Source organism: Hypomesus transpacificus, chromosome 15 (genome assembly GCF_021917145.1).
Source record: "Hypomesus transpacificus isolate Combined female chromosome 15, fHypTra1, whole genome shotgun sequence".
In the NCBI taxonomy this organism is placed as follows: domain Eukaryota; kingdom Metazoa; phylum Chordata; class Actinopteri; order Osmeriformes; family Osmeridae; genus Hypomesus; species Hypomesus transpacificus.
In genome coordinates, this window is record NC_061074.1 from 6177705 (window position 1) to 6194257 (window position 16553).

The 16553-nt window shown below is 39.9% G+C and overlaps 1 protein-coding gene across 2 annotated transcripts in view; it reads left to right on the forward strand.

Annotated features, from left to right (window-relative positions):
* Positions 1-14202, forward strand: part of caln1 (calneuron 1) — a 30476-nt gene extending 16274 nt beyond the window's left edge. For both annotated transcript variants that reach the window (XM_047035931.1, XM_047035929.1), the window contains exons 5-6: positions 9001-9157; positions 11633-14202. In XM_047035931.1, coding sequence (XP_046891887.1) covers positions 9001-9157; positions 11633-11760 — 285 coding nt within the window. In that variant the 3' untranslated portion in view covers positions 11761-14202. The remainder of the gene's footprint in view (positions 1-9000; positions 9158-11632) is intronic.
* The last annotated feature ends 2351 nt before the right edge of the window (positions 14203-16553 follow it).

The window sequence follows — 16553 nt, forward strand, 5'->3', positions numbered from 1 at the left end:
GAGCTTTGACAGAAGCTGAGCTGAACTGACGCATCTAGACTCATTTGATTCTCATTAAACATTTAAAATGTTGTTCTTTCACACAAATAGAAACAGTATGCTTAGAATATTAACAAACACTAGCTTCAGACAGCTTCCAGAGGTTGTGAAGGGAATGCCATCAATTTGCTGTTTACTTGTTATGCAATTTCAACAAAACCTTGGAAGTTTGTTTTTTTTACAAAAAAAAAACGATTTCAGATATATTCATTTGAATAGGACTAATGTGATGTTGGCAAGCCTGTGTCTCACGTACCTTTCCTTTGGTAGGTAAATGACAGCTGGGTGTATTTTATGACTGATTAGAATGTGCCACAGAGTGCTTAGACAGAGCAGAGTAAGTGAGACTGTTAGTCAGGCCTCCTCAGTTGTCCTGCACTCACACTTTGGAAGGATTGTGTGAACTTTGAAGCCTTAGTTAAATAGCATAACATCTAATAGGTGTGCAATATGTAGAATTCCAGTTGTGTTTAGAAAATGAATGCCAATCCATCTGTTCTACATTTTCACAGATTTTGGCCTTCAAAATGGGGTTTCCTGTATTCACTGACATTCAACCTGAAATACTGTCCAATATGATTTTCTTTGATCTCAAACATGCATCTGTTGTTATCACTGGGTGATTGAAATGTTTAGCGTTATGGACTGTAGCCTGCAGCCAATCTAATAATGTTCATGTAATTATGACTTGTCTTGTGAAACCATATTAAATGGACAAAAGCATATGGACATTGCTTAGTAAACTGACACCTCCTTGTTGAACCTCCTTATTTCAAAATCAGGGGCATTAATACTTGGTTTCAATAACAATTTTTCTGGGAAGGCTTTCCAATAGATGTTGGTACATCGATGCTGGATTTGCTTCCATTCAGCCACAAGAGCATTAGTGAGGTTGGGCACTGGTGTTGGGTGATTAGACCTGGCTCTCAGATGGCGTTAGAATTTATCCAAATGTGTTTAGGTCAGGGATCTATGCCGGCCAGACTTTTGTCATCAATCACATTTCCTGGTATTTAGTATTGGCTGTCGATTGATTGGCATCAAATGGAGAATAACCTCTCTCTCTCTCTCTCTCTCTGTCTCTCTCTCTGTCTCTCTCTCTGTCTCTCTCTCTGTCTCTCTCTGAGCCTTGTCAATTACAGTGAAATGCTTTTAACTGAACAAGTTAATTATGCACTGTCTAATTGACTGTGGAATGATTGCCACAGGACATATGGAACATCATCTAAAGCTTTCCCTCCCACCAGTAACAGTGACACGCAGACAGGAAATGGCAGGGAACTAATGATGGAAGCAATTTTGATGGCTTTTATGTTCTTGTTGTAAAGAACTTAACAGAAGCCATCAGCTGAGGTAGTACTGTAATAACATGCTTTTGCATAACTGGTGATTGTTGAATAGTTTTTTCACCCAGTGTTTTCATGTGGAATGGCATGTGAGAGAGAGAGACTTATATAGATATTTTCTTGAAGCAGAAAGGACAAATGTATAAATCATTCAACATCAATATGCCTATTTCTTATATTGTTGTTAGAGGAAACAATGACTTTAGACCTTGAATGTCTTAAAAGTATGGTTTTAAAGCACATTTGGGGCAACATTAAGGAATAAATATCCCCTGATCCTGCACTTTTTACATAATCTTTTGGATATGATAGGAACTCCCCACCCCTCTCAGTCTCAGTCTCAGTCTCAGTCTCAGTCTCAGTCTCAGTCTCAGTCTCAGTCTCAGTCTCAGTCTCAGTCTCAGTCTCAGTCTCAGTCTCAATCTCAGTCTCAGTCTCAGTCTCAGTCTCTTGGTCTTGTTTCTGCTTCCAGCCGTCTGGAACCACAGCAGTGCTGACACACTGCGACAGTTAATGACACAGGCCATTTCTGTGTGCCTAATGGATTCAAGGCCCCTGTGGAGTATGTAAACATGTGGAGAAGGGGTCTGCCCACCTGCCTGTCCGCCTGTCTGCCTGCCCACGATGTGTAAAAAAGGAGAAGAATCATGGCAATATTGCTGCTGTCAAACGTGGCCATGAATACCAATGGAGGTGGCACAGTGAACCAGTATCACAACCCCAGCTGATCATGAACCCTCCCACTCCGTTGTACTAATGACCCTCCATCAAATGTTCAAACTCACAAAGAGCCCCGTGTGTCTAATGTGCCCCATCCCAGCGCAGGAGCAGTGAGCTGGGTCAGGAAGGCGTTTGCTTCAGTAATTCAACCTTCAACTGTCATTTTACAACATCCACTTACCCCTTACATCCTCCCTCATACTGTGCCTTCTTACACTTTTGTAATAACTTATACCACTCATCTTATACCATTTAATTGCCCTGAGTGTCCTATGTACCTACAGTGTTTTTACTTCAGGTATTGCTATAGTGATCTATACCCTTCCATTCTATAGATTGCATGATTCACTGTAGACTTGAAGTTCAACATTCTTTAGAAGTAGCACTATCCTATACTGCAGACACTCTGCTTGAGTTGCAATGTTTCCTCACATAGACAAAGAACAAAGAAAACCTTCAGGGCTCTCTCTCGGTCCTCTCTCCCTCTCTCTCTCTCTCTCTCTCTCTCTCTCTCTCTCTCTCTCTCTCTCTCTCTCTATATATATATATATGTCTCTCACTTTGAATGTGTTGGTTTCTCTGTCTCTCTCTCTGTCTCTCTTTCTTTCCTAGAACCCTGTTATTTTACTGAACCCATCTATTTTACTGTAGCAGTTTCCCTCAAATCTCTCAACAACATCCAACTTAGCGAGGCAACATCTATTTCAAAGCTTAGCCTCTTTGCTCCATCTCTCCATTTTTCTTCCTCCTTCTTTCCGGGGCCCCCTCCCCCTCTTCCTCACTCTCTCCCTGGTGTTCCATAGCTTTAATTACATGTGAGTCACCTTGACTACCTTTTAAGCATTTCATTTTATCACAGCACTTTCCCACATGCTGTATATATCAACTATGGGAAGTGTCAGATAATTACTGCATCTTTCATGCACACTCACACTTACACACAACCTTCACACTCATACTGACACACACCCCGGGCACACAAACAAGGGTCTTTTTGCATTACGTCTAACCAGCAGAAGGTAGTTTTGTAACCACAATAACAAGATCCAGAGAGAGGCAAGAGGAGAGGCTTGTTATTTTTCGTTTTTGCTTTCATCTCACGTGTTTTGTCCTTTGAAGGTTATGTACCTGTAGTACATGTAATACATACAGACTTTACATCTACACACTTAGCACAGGAATCAGCGGGACCACCCTTTGTTGTCTTCTCCTTCCTCTTATCATCTTTTCATCCTCTCATCTTTTTTCTCCGTATGTCTCTGCTCCTCTCCTTCTACCTCTACTCCTACCTCTCTTTCCTAGGGACTGGAATTAATTATAGGAGACAGAATATAAAGATTCCTCTAATGAGGGTCCTGAACCCTAGTCTTCACCTCCCTACCCTTCACCTCCCTATCCCCACACCCTGCTCCCCGAGAGGACATAATGGGAGGATTTTCTCCTTGATTAATCAATAATCAGACTACCAGTAATTGCCTGTTGATGACAAGCAACAAGTAGTCCTTTCCCATTGGATCAAATGCGTTGTTGGATAGTCCTCTTCCCTCATGGCAGAATGGTTGGCAGACGGTCTGTACTACTTGGGTTGTGTGCACACATTGATGTATTCGCTTTGCCTCTGACAGAAATCAGTCATCTCCAATGCTATGTCAATATGGACAGTGACAGTTTTTCACATTCACCTTGTTTTCATGTTCCTTTTGTCAAACATTTCTGTCTGCAAGTGAATCAGTGCAACAATCCTTTTTGCAGCAGGAGGGAATGGTGTTGAGTAGTCTGTGGTTTTTAAAATGCTTCACTGCTCTTCAGCTCATATTCTGAGGCTGTTTGATGGGAGCTGTATCTGTACCAGAATTTCGTAGCACATAAATCCCAATTTACTCTGTATTTGTTCAAGGTTTTTTTCAGGAACTTGTTGCTAAACTGACATTAACTACCTAACTGGTCATATTTAAGGCACTGAGTTAGGGGGCCTTGATGGTAAACTTAGTTTGTGCTTTTTGGGTTCGTCCTTCCTACTACTTCCTGTTCATTAAACAGCATTTCTCTTAGCTGCTTTATTTGACCAGATTTTAGTTTGAACGGAAGGTTCCTGTAATCAGTCACCCTTTGACCCTTTGACAAGAGTAGATGTACTACATTTGACCATGGGAACAAGAACAGGATATCTGTTCAGAATGGGATTTATTCGCCATGAAAGTTTGCACAGACAAGGAATATGCTTTGGCAGGAAGGTGCATCAATAAACATATAGGAACCTACAATTTAAATATGTGAACTATCTATATACATAGACATACATATCTAGCAGTACTAAGTGGAATTAGAATCAAATAACATATACAGTAAAGTAAAATATAAGTTGCCGTAAGTTTTAAGTTAACTGTCTGGTCAGCATTAAAAGGAGTCTATCCAGAGAAACGTCTATAATAGTTTGGTAAAAATGTAGACACTTTTACATATTGGAGACATTAAAAGAATAAATATGAGCTTTGTTTGAGCTCTGTGTTTGCTCAGCCTGATTTACTCAGACAGTTTTCTAAATGGCACAGTGGACATTGTCCTTCCTAATAGCTGGAACAGTGGAATCAGAGCAGGAGTCCAGTTCTGCCCATTAGCACAGCTCTGCCTCTCTCTGTCCTCATCTGGTACATATTAGCTTAACAGGATGCCATTGCTACCGACAGGCACCTCACTTCATCCCTGGTTGCCTTAGCAGTTTGAGGTGGAGAGCCTAATGGCTTAGTATGGATTCCTCTGGGCTGCTGGCGTCCGTGTTGTGTGTCACCAGCTTCACATCACCACTGGATGTCCCCTGCTGGAGGGTCCACTGTCCGATTACCTTTACAGAACTCTGTCAACAGTCTCAGCTACAATGATTGGTTCAGGCCTGGCTGGGATGTTGTTAAGGCTGGGATCAACACTGCTTTTGGACGCCCATTTTACAACCCTATGAGCAGAAAAGCATTGAATGAACCCTTCTTTGGTTGGCTCGGGAAACATTATAGTTCAAACATTCTGAGTGACAACAACATGATTCTATAAAAATGTGCACAGCCACACAGATTTGAGGATCAGTCTCAGGCTCCTCTCATAGCACGGTACTTCTCATCCGCCTCACCAATTCTAACAACATGAAAGTGTTCCAGTGTTGATTAAAAGTCATTGTAATGATGCAACTGTAATCCTGACTTCTCTGCTTTAATGGGCTTTTGAAATTAAGTATTTTTGTTCTCACAGATACTGCTTGATGCCTTTTAAATGACTGAAAAAATAGCTCTTTATACCCTTGTGAGAACCTGTTGCTTACTGTAGGTCATTTAGCGAATATTGAATCAATGATGCCTCAACAAATTCATAGTGGCGTAATAATTTTTGTTCAACTCTTGATGATATATTCATGCTGCTGACAGGTGTCCTATTGACTACAGACACAGCTTATGCAACACCTTTATTGACCGAGCATTGAATGAGTGCAAGTTCCTCAGTTACCCACACTGTAATGGTTTGTTGTGTCAAAGTGTCCCAGCTGGGTGTCCCAGCTGTCACCTGTGCAAAGTACCAACAGATACTCAGGCAGCTCCACTGTCAACTACAAACCCGGCTAGACATTGTATGCTGTTTCTCAGTGACCTTGCGACTGTGAAAACAACAGTGTATCAGTTGGTTGGTCTTGAGATTACAGGAAATTTACTGATGAAATGGAATGATGTGAGGTTTAAGATAGGGAAGCCATTGTGTTCTTGAAATGTTGGTACTCCCTTTTTGTCAGACAGACAGGTCAGATAGGTCAGGAAGGTATATTGTTCTTATCTTTTTTTGTGTGTTGTATCTAGCTCTGTTCTAATGGTAACTAGGAATCAGGAAAAAATTTCACAATCGTACTGTAAGTGGATTCATGTGTGAAGCACATCGATAAGCACTGTAGCATGGCAATTGACTTGATGGGAGCCAGCCTTTAGCCCTTCTGTAGTCACATAGACATAGCATAGAGGTCCCATCATGATTATATGTCATTCTGCTGTTTGAGGCTGACAGGAGGCTGATGGGTTATCAGCAGGACAGCAATCTTAGCTGCTTTTACTGATATGTGTATCAAATGGAGTGACGAGCATAAATATTTAAATTCAGACTTGTTTGAAAGTTTTTTGCGTGACATCTGGAAGGAAGCAAACTTTCTCATCTTCAAATGATTGTCTGTGAGCACTCAGGCCAGGAATCTGAACGTCCGTCAACACTTGGAAATCTTGTCTGCCTGCAAATGTGTCACACACCACACTCCGCTTTTAAGGGATTTGCTGTTCAGTGATAGCGGAGGAGATGGGGTACAGCAAGATGATCAGGGTTCACAGTAGAGGTCTTGGAGGGCTTCAGTATGTCAGCATATCATATCAAAATCATGATGAAGACGAGTAGTTCCTTCCAGGGGTGCTTTCATCCTCTTTGATCTGGAACTGTAAGGGTCTAAGATCTTCACTGTCTATCCAGGTTCTTCCCCACACAGCACGCAGACCATGGCGTGTCAGAATGTTCAAAAGGAACATTCCCACAGGGCCGATCTGTGTGAACTGGGTCCAGCCCCCTTTGTGTTATTCCTATACTCACTCACCCATGAATGTCACTAGCTGTGCCGATAAGATGACAGAGGCAGTAAGCGGAGAAAAGAAAATTAAATTCAGCTTTCTGCCAAGGGAGAGATGAATGAATTTATCCTCTGGTACATTCCTCATTTGCTCACAAATGACAGAGACCCTATCTTAATGTCCCCTGGTGATGACATGGCTCTGAAGAGAACAGGGAAGTGACATGAAGGGCATGTCAACACACCCCTGTGTGTTGACATGACCCCTGAGACCCCTGAGAAAGAGAGAAAACAAAGCGTGTGTTGTTCTCTGTTAGGGTAGCAGATGCTGATGAATAGACCCTGATGGATATATTTAGTGTGGCTTCGAGTGTCATTAGTTTTTTGGATGCGCAAAGAAAGGATAATGGATGAAAAGAAACAAATAGCTCTCATTTTTGCATAACTGTTTCAGACTGTTGGTCATAAACACAGGTTTGATTTGGCAATTATTTTTTATATTCCAAACTCAGATGAGCTAAGTAAAACGTTATTAATCCCCAGGTGGGGAAATTTGCAGCTGCAGAGAGACCGGCAAAAGATTTTGATAAAACAAAATATTGTTCAACATAAACAATATTAACACATCAACAATGTGAACATATTAACGACAACAATAGAAACATGTAATCAATAAAACACATGATTACTGTGTTAATACTACACAGGAACAGGTGTACTCAAAGGCTGTGTAAAAATGTCCTACCTTGCTGCATACAGTATGGACTCTCAGGTCCATCTCAACTTAATGACTTCGAGCTATTCAGCTAAGTATACTTTGTCAACTCATCCTCAACACATTTTCACTAGTTGCATGTATCACATTTATTAGATTCATTAGATTTGGTTGCTGAAAAATTGAATTAGAGCTGTCAAACTGTACTATACCTTAATTTGGTACTGAATGTACTGAATGTACATAAAAGGTCAAAGGGATTTATTGCTCTATTGTCTTGTACTGTCATTTATCTTTCTTTCCCACCCAACACAACCCAGTGCAAACCCTTTTCTTTACTTAACAGCTTAACAAACAAAGGGCAGCAGAGTGACACCAGACTGTGAACAAATCCTAATAACATGATTACATTTTATTTACATGGAGGGGAATAGATACAAATATAATATCATATTTTGTTAGCTTTGTAGTTAGTCTTTGTGAGTCTCTGTGTGTTAGGTATACTATAATCATGTTGAACCCATTCAAGAGGGCTGATTTCAGTTGTTTGATTGCCCTGGACTGGAAGCAATAATAGCAACACTCAAGAAATCACAAACAAGCTTTCCTAAGTCATGTCTATTTATACAACTTACCCTGCAATTCCACGATTGCTTAATATTCAATGTGTGTGTGCTAAGTTAAGCAGTAAGCCTCTCTAGGAGTAAAATGACTTGAGTACATTTACTGTAACATGAATATGCTTCTCATGTGAAGACCAATGTGGTGTTGCTATTAGTTAGACATTAGACATCAGACAGACCAATACATTAAATAACGTTACATTTAGCAAACAGCCCTATTTTAGCTGGAGTTCAGGATTCAATCCATAATATCCCACCCCTCCGTCCAATCATTAGTGCCGCTGCGACTTTAATGACTGGTCGTGTATATTACAGTCCTGCGACGCCCACAGAAATCAGATTGATTTCATTTCACTGTAAAATTTTGGTTGCTTCAATATAGTAAACATAGCCTCTGAAGAAAGTTCTAAGGATTTATATGAGTTTGGGACATTTTCAAATCATTTTTGCTTTGGCCTGAGGCCCTGGCATGTGTTGGGCTGTGGTATTGGATTGCTTTGTATAATAATGAAATAGCTGCAGACATTCATCAACAACTGAAGTAAAACCTGTCACTTTCAGGCTATAACTCTGTCCACTTGTGGTACTTTCATTAGTGTGAATGCTCAAGAGGGACAAAGCACTGAAAATTAAGAGTTGAAAAACAACCAGAAAAACTAATTGAGAACTGAGGATTTGTATTGATATTTTTGGTACTGTTGTTGTTTCTGTTGTTGTTTATGGAGCAAACCGTCCAAAAGAAATGTTTTGTAAAAACCAGTACACAAAGTAAAATGTGTGTGCTATGTACATACAAGCAACCAAGAAGACATAGCCTATGTCTTCAGAGAAATCTTTCCCCATACCAAAATGTGAAGATTCTTTTTGTCTGCGTGTACTATAATTTCATTTTGGGAGATTTTGAAGTTTGTTGTCTGCCAATTTGTCCCCCTCCCCGTCCCCCCATCCTCCCACTCTCCCATTCTCCTCCTTCAGTTCGACATGCAGCGCATCACTCTAGAAGAACTGAAGCACATCTTGTTCCATGCCTTTCGGGACCACTTGACGATGAAAGATATTGAGAACATCATCATCAATGAGGAAGAGAGCCTGAACGAGAACTCAGGGAGATGTCAGACGGAGTTTGAGGGAGGTGAGTGGAATAGATGCTGACCGACTTTAGACTTCCATTACTTTCAACTAGTGCACCTGCTGTCTTGATGTGTGTTGCCTGGGGATTATGACCATGTTGTCTGGTCACCTAAAATGCACAGATTAAATATGTATAAACCTGACTCCAAAATATCAAAAATGTTGACAAAGATTATCATGGTAGCTGAGGGTGTCATATCATTTGTTTTGGTTTTGATTCGTTTTAGATTATTTGCTGATACAGGCTACTTTTATTCAATATTTATGTTGAAAATGAGGCCATTCACAACAGTTGTATTCATCAACAGTTGTTACACCCTTGAATCGTTTGTGATGTGTTTGAGGAGTTTCTTTCCGGTAGCGTAACAAGTTTGGGTAAATAAATATAGATGTAATTTATTTCAAGCATCTGCAGTTGCAGACCTGCCTTGTGAAACTTGCTGTAGGTGTCTTGACACTGAGCCAAAATGGCCTGTCATAATGAGATTTACAACAATAGGAGTGGTGACTCCAGGGTTGGGCATTGATTTTATTGGGATATAAAAATAAGAAGGATGGACTGAGAGATTAAGACGTGTCCTCTGTGTGGAAGAAGGTTTCAACTTCCTTTTTATGGCTGTGAGTTGGCTTGTGGCTTGGTGGCTTCTCTTCCTATCATCTCCAAGGTCTGTGAAAGGCATGTGCAACAAAGAGTGTGTCCGTTTGTGTGGAAATCAACCCTATCCGTAATGGAACACCATCCATCATGTTGCTGTACTTTCTAACGCAAACCAACGTGGTAGATCATGTTGGAGTGTCGATTTGTCGTTCTGACAAATGCACTGTGCAAAACAAAGTTAGAAATGAGGTTGCCTTGTGACAAAGGTCGGCTGTAGATGCTAATATTTGATTCACCTGAAATATACAATACTAATCTGTATGATACAATACTTAGTGTGTTGTTGTGAGTACAAACTGTACTGTTGCAATTAACTTGCACATGTCACTTTTTACAGAACAAGATTAATGTAGCTACTTTAAAGATGCCACTACTTAACATTTGGCAGCTAGCTGCCAGGTTGTGTGATTTTAGCCTTCTGCTGTTTATCACCTGTAGCTTTGAGCCATGAATATTTAATGTATGCTTGAGATATCGGGTGCCACATTGCACCTGGCTCTAAGCTGTATATTGGGCGAGAGGGTTGTGTGTGTGTGTGCGCATGTGTGTGTCTGTGAGAATGTGTGTGTGTGTGGTTTGCCCTACCTCTTCTTCATGTGCTTGTGTTTGTCACTGTGTGTCTGAATACATGGAATACATGTGTAAGGGGCATGGCAGCAGTGTTTTGTGGGGTAACCCTGCTAGGCAGGCGGTGACCCTCTGGGCACAGTGCCGTGCCCTGTGCCTCCTCTCTTTACACTCCACCTCAGCAACAGAGGCAGAACAGATGTCAAAGACGCTGACGCCATGCTCCGACTCCCAATAGCAGGGCAGGAATTCTGTATCACTGAATCTGACAGCGGCTGTGTATACTGTTATTGGCTGTGTACTGAACCGGAAGTCAGTAACCAAAGCTCAAGGTCCACTTTTTCTTTTACAGTTGCTTTACAGATATGAAAGTGTTCATTTTGTTCATCTTTGAAAAAAAGTTTGAAAAAGGCTTATTCGTGTCCTACTTTCGACTTTTTTTGGGGGGGGGAAAACGAAGGAAAAAAGAGAGGAAATGTTCCGTATTCTGAAAATGATGATGCCAGTGGTGACTGAATTGAAAGATAAAAATAGAGTGAGTGAGACTTGAGAGGAGTCAGCAGTACTAGGCCTCTGTACCTGCAGGTTATTCAACCTGTTCACCTAATTACCAGATCTCTATAGCCCACCACCGTTTCCATTGCCAGAAGGACACGAGACTTGCTGACTAGCTGCTTTACGCCAGAGGTTAACTAAACCGGAAAATTATATTATGGCGAGAAGCTGGCTGGCAAGCTCTCTGTGTGCATGTCTGCCTGTCTGTATGTGTGTCGGAGTGTTTGTGTGGGAATGTGTGAGGAGGAGGGGTAAGGGGGGGGGTGAGAGATGAATGTTAGAGGTTTTATATGAGTGTCTGTTTCTGTGTGCGTATTTGTCTGTTTGTCCTCATGCAAACAGGCACACTTTCAATTTGTACTGTATTCTCAATGTACCCAATGGAGTACATTCAGATGCCCCCCACTTGATTACTGTCCCTGACCCCTGACCCTCTGTCCTTACTGGACCTGAGTGAAGCCACAGTATTTGAGTTTTACTCAGTCACTCACTGCCCAACAACAGAGAGCTTGTTTCTTTCCATTTCAAATCAGCATACAACTCTCATTCACGATCAGAAGCCGTTCCTTTCTCTCTAGCAACAAAGACGAGAACCACTCAAGGCTGCAACAGATCAAATCTTTTATTTCATTTTATCAATTTCAGATAGTTTATTTTTTTCTTCCCTTTTATCTTTTTGTTCTTTTCCTCTTTCAGTCCATTCTTCAAAGAAGAACCGTCAGACTTGCGTGAGGAAGAGTCTGATTTGCGCCTTCGCCATGGCCTTCATCATCAGCGTAATGCTCATCGCAGCCAACCAGATGCTGAGAAACGGCATGGAGTAGCCACGCCCACTGTGAGCGGAGGAAAAACATACCTGCATGTGCATGTCAGTGGGTGAGGTCATTTCCTATTTCTTAGATTAAAAAAGGAAAATAAATGCCTCACTTACGGTAACAAAAAAAACTAATGGACAAACAAAGTTATTTAAAGTTTTAATTTTTGAGTGAGTGACACTCCACGAGTTCAATGAGACTGAGAAGCAAGCAAGAGGAGTCCACGGAAGACTCCTCCCCTTTACTTTGGCAGGGACATTCAAGGGCTGATTTTTGCATAATTCTGCTGTCTCTGTCGCCTACATGCAATAACACCACTAAGTACAAGAGTTCAGACCTCGTCTCTTTACAAACCTACAGTCTAGTGTATCTGCAGTCCTGTCTCCCGCAGAGAGTCTGATGAGCTAGCCAGGGATGCAGTCTGGCCTGAGCCGAGGGAGGGAGAGGGGAAAATAATTGGCCTCTTATTTAAGTTCCCAGGGAGAAGTCAGAACACACCACTGAAGGGGAAGAGTAGACAATGGTGTCAATACTTGGTCAGTTCTTGGGTTCAAGCTGTAGTAGTGGCTTGGAAGTAATGTGCGTTTATGTTTTTTAGCTATATTTTGCCGCCGACTTGGACAGTGATTCTGACACAGAAGAAATGAATTGAAACTGGAATATAAACCAGAATCATTTGAGAGATAATTTCTAATAAATGGCAGAAAAACTGCGTTAATAAAAAATATATCACTTTATCATGTAGACACAGATATACTTCTCTGAATGTCATGTGCACTTGCACTGTCTTGCCAAAACCAGAAAGGGTTCAAATGAGAATGATGGAGCCAATTAAGGCACATACATTATTGTACTGTAGGAAATAAAGATTTTCACCTCATTGGTTTTAATCGGGACAAGTGTTCAAACTTGTAAACAAGCCTTACCCGTGTTCCTTCATGATCTTAAATGACCCATGATCCATCAAGGTATTTCTGAACTCCTGTATTGACTCTTGGGTAAATGATTGAAAACCACCTCTGCTTATTTATTTTTGGAGAATGACTTGTAATATGTACTTGCATGCAATCAAGTCAATGTCTGTAAATAACGTAACCCACATGTTTGTCTGTGTTATCGGGGTAATAATGTATGAATGTATATGCATGATTGTCAGTACACTCTGCTCAGACAAGTCCAGAGATACAGGGAGGGAGTGCTGCAAACCAGAGGCAGCTGCCACACGATAATACACAGGACACTGCTCTCTGACTGTGTCACCCTCTCCATCTGGCCACAGCCATAAAACTCTGCGGAGATGCACTGGTGAACACAAAATGGATGCTTTTCGTCTGTCATGCCATTGAATGAGAACACATGTATTTTTTCGGCAGGAACAGCCCATAAATGTGTCTTTCGGCTTCCGTTTGTACTTTCCGTACATACAGATGAACTGCAGGGGAGAACAAATGCTCAGGCTTGTGTAAGAGTGCCACCTATGGGATAGATTGTGAAATCTGGTCTGTTTTCTTATAGACCCACAATGTATGCACCTGTAATATTTGACTCATTGTGTCTTAGTATGAGGAGTTATGATATGTCAGTAAAATGTCAATACATTCTTTTCACAATGACTAACCATTCAATGTTTAACTATACTAAGATTATTATCTATCTTATCTGTATAAACGTTTATTACATTCTACCTGAAGGACTGGTGGAACTGCACTGTTTGTGAAAACATTTTTAAAAAATGTATTTATTAGAAATTATGATTTGCCAATGGCAGGAAAACTCCCTCTCTCCTTGAAGTTATATTCAAAACAATGTTTATCCAGTGCCATTTTCTAATAGCACCTACTTGACATTTTGTTGATCTATAATGTTAAAATAAGAGCATTTTGTGCAATATTATGTTCAAAATGTTGTAGGGTACACTGGAGGTCTAATGATACCCACTTTAGTCTGAGGGAAAAGAAGACTTAATTTGCAGTCATTCACAATGGTAATGGAACTGGAAAAGCAATGTGAGAGAGTTTTGTTAAGATCCCAAATTTTCTATCTGTCAGGACTCCCAATGCGCACTGTAAAACCTGGATACACAATTCTAAGTAATGACACTGTAGCTATCCTCAATGCATGTCTTGAAATGACTGAGACGATTGAATTTGAGTCCATTTAGGGTGTAAAACCTCTGCGGCCTCACTGAAGTAGCATGATGGTTGAGTCAGCCAGGGTTGTGCTGTATAACATTGTACATAGCTAGTATGTAAACAAAACACATGGATATACACACAAAACACACACATACGTAAACTCTGCATGCACAACATTTAAAACATGTACACAAGTAGCCAAGATTTTAAGTTGTAATGTTAATGACAGACTTAAAAATTGTATGTAAATATAAAAATCTGTACAAAGGTAAATGGGAAAGCATTTATGCAATAAAACATTTTTTGGTAAACTGCATTGTTGATTGTTTGCTTTATTTGACTTTGTGTATTTTGTTTTGTCTTCCATCATACTGTAACCTACTGTACTGTTTTGTAGTATGAAATTAGTTAAATCTTAAAAGTGATTTTCTCTCTCCTAGGCTCCTTGGAAACAGCTGTTATTAACAAATCAAGCAATGTTAACATTCAACCCTCCTCCCTTTGCCTGTTTACTTAATATTAAGGGTTGTTAAACTTAACATATTTACACAATATGATTTGAATTATATTACTGGGGCCATAACACCTCAGAATTACCACAGCAAAATAAATCCTTATTCTAAAGCAAAGAAATCATCAAATCTTTAAACAGACAATCAGAGTACATTTTATGTCTACTAAAATAAACTATGCACACTAGCTCCTCTATAGTGTAATGATAACAGTAGTTTACCATCAGCAGACGGTGACAAGGAAAGCCCTGAGCCATCTAGCCACTGTGCTCAGTGACTTGTTTTTATGACTGCTTAGAATTCAGTGTTAGCATGCAGTCCTTGGCTTCTCAAGCTAGCTCATCCTAGTCCTTCTTAGTAAAAGGCCTTGTGTGTGTCAGCTTAGCTGACTTCTTGTGCCAATGGATGCCTTCCTATCCACCTAACTACATTTGCTGAATATGTGACAATAGGACTCACACAGACTTAATCCAAGAAAGTTTTTGGCAGCCAGAGATGTTAGCCAGCTATAATGAAGCAGAGGGATAACATTTCTCATTTGGAATCGTTTTTTTGAGGTTGGATCTATTATTTTAAATGGGGTGGGAGCATTAAGGTGTGACAGTGTGTCACTGAGTGTGACAGATGGTTAATTGTTTGTTACTAATAAATCCTATAAACAAATACACATTCAGGCAGGATGCAGAAAAAAGGATGCCGGAAATATCCGGTGCTGATGTAATGCTGTTACAGTTTTTAAACTGTAATTTAAAAAAAAACTTTACATTCAAGTTTATATTTTGCACAGGTAACCTACAAATGAAGTGTGAACAACTCCATTAACCCTTAAACACAAGTTAAAATGACTGCAAAAACAACCTGAAAATTGCAAAAACTTGCTTAATCACATTAGTCTGGTCTGGGCTTATGCATCAAAGAGTTAATAATGTAATTAAATTCTAAAACACAGTTTTAATTCAGAAGTTTATTGGAAGACCATCTGAAAAAATCCAAATGACAACAGATAAATATGAATATATGATCTGATACAATTCAATACAAAAAGCATTGACCCATACATTTGTGCGTTTTCCATCCACATACATGGCCTGCAATTCTGTTTGAATGTGTAAAAAGTGCTTCAAGTTTGCTGTGCTGTTAGTTTATGTTATTATTAACAGTATGTTAACATTTTATCATTGTAAATCAGTTGAGGAAAAATACATGTCTAAACATTTAAAACCCTGAAAAGTTGTTACATTTCAGGTCATGCTACTAAACTTGGGTCTGGTGCTACATAAATACTTTTAAGGATGCTTCAAATTATTTACCCTTGTTTAAAACATAAATAAAAAAGTACAAACCATACAAATTCACCACAAATAAAAATGCAGTTGACTTCTTATGAAACTATGCCAACCTGCAATTCTATTTCATTAATCATCTATAAATTAATAAAATACATTTCCAATTACATTAAATTATATTAAGTTTGTGATTTCAAGCCTCAAATTCATTAGCTTCCTCAATACCCAGGGCATTATTGAAGAGGTTGGCCACTTACACACAGTAGCAGCAGGCAAATGGCACATTTTGCAATTTAAATAATTTCATACAATGCTTGTAACCTAAAGCAACTGAGAGCTTAGTTGTAACATGTACATTACTCTCAGTGCCTACAGTAGGTGCCTGCAGTCGGGCCCTACAGTTGGTGCCTGCAGTAGGGGCGTACAGTAGGTGCCTACAGTAGGGGCGTACAGAAGGCAGTGCAGCGTCCCCTTACAGTATGGAGGTGACATCATATGTCAATGGACATCTTATCAAAAAAGCTGGACAGTGTAGAGATGACAACTTTCAGCCCAAGATGACACTTGAAAATGTTATAACGTCATAATAATGCAATTGTTTCATACCAAGAATGCAATTACAACTGACAATGTTGTCAGGATCAGATATGCCTTAAAAAACAAGTGAGAAAAAGAGTAACAAATAATAATTATGAATAATAATAAATAGTAACAATAATAACTCATGACAATCCTCCAGCAATTTCATCAGGTTTCATACCAAACAATTTAATATTATAGGGTTTTTTAAAGGAGTGCTGACTGGCCCCGAGAGGCTGTATTGATAAGTGTTCGCATCATCTTTGATGATGGGTGAACACACACAAGGT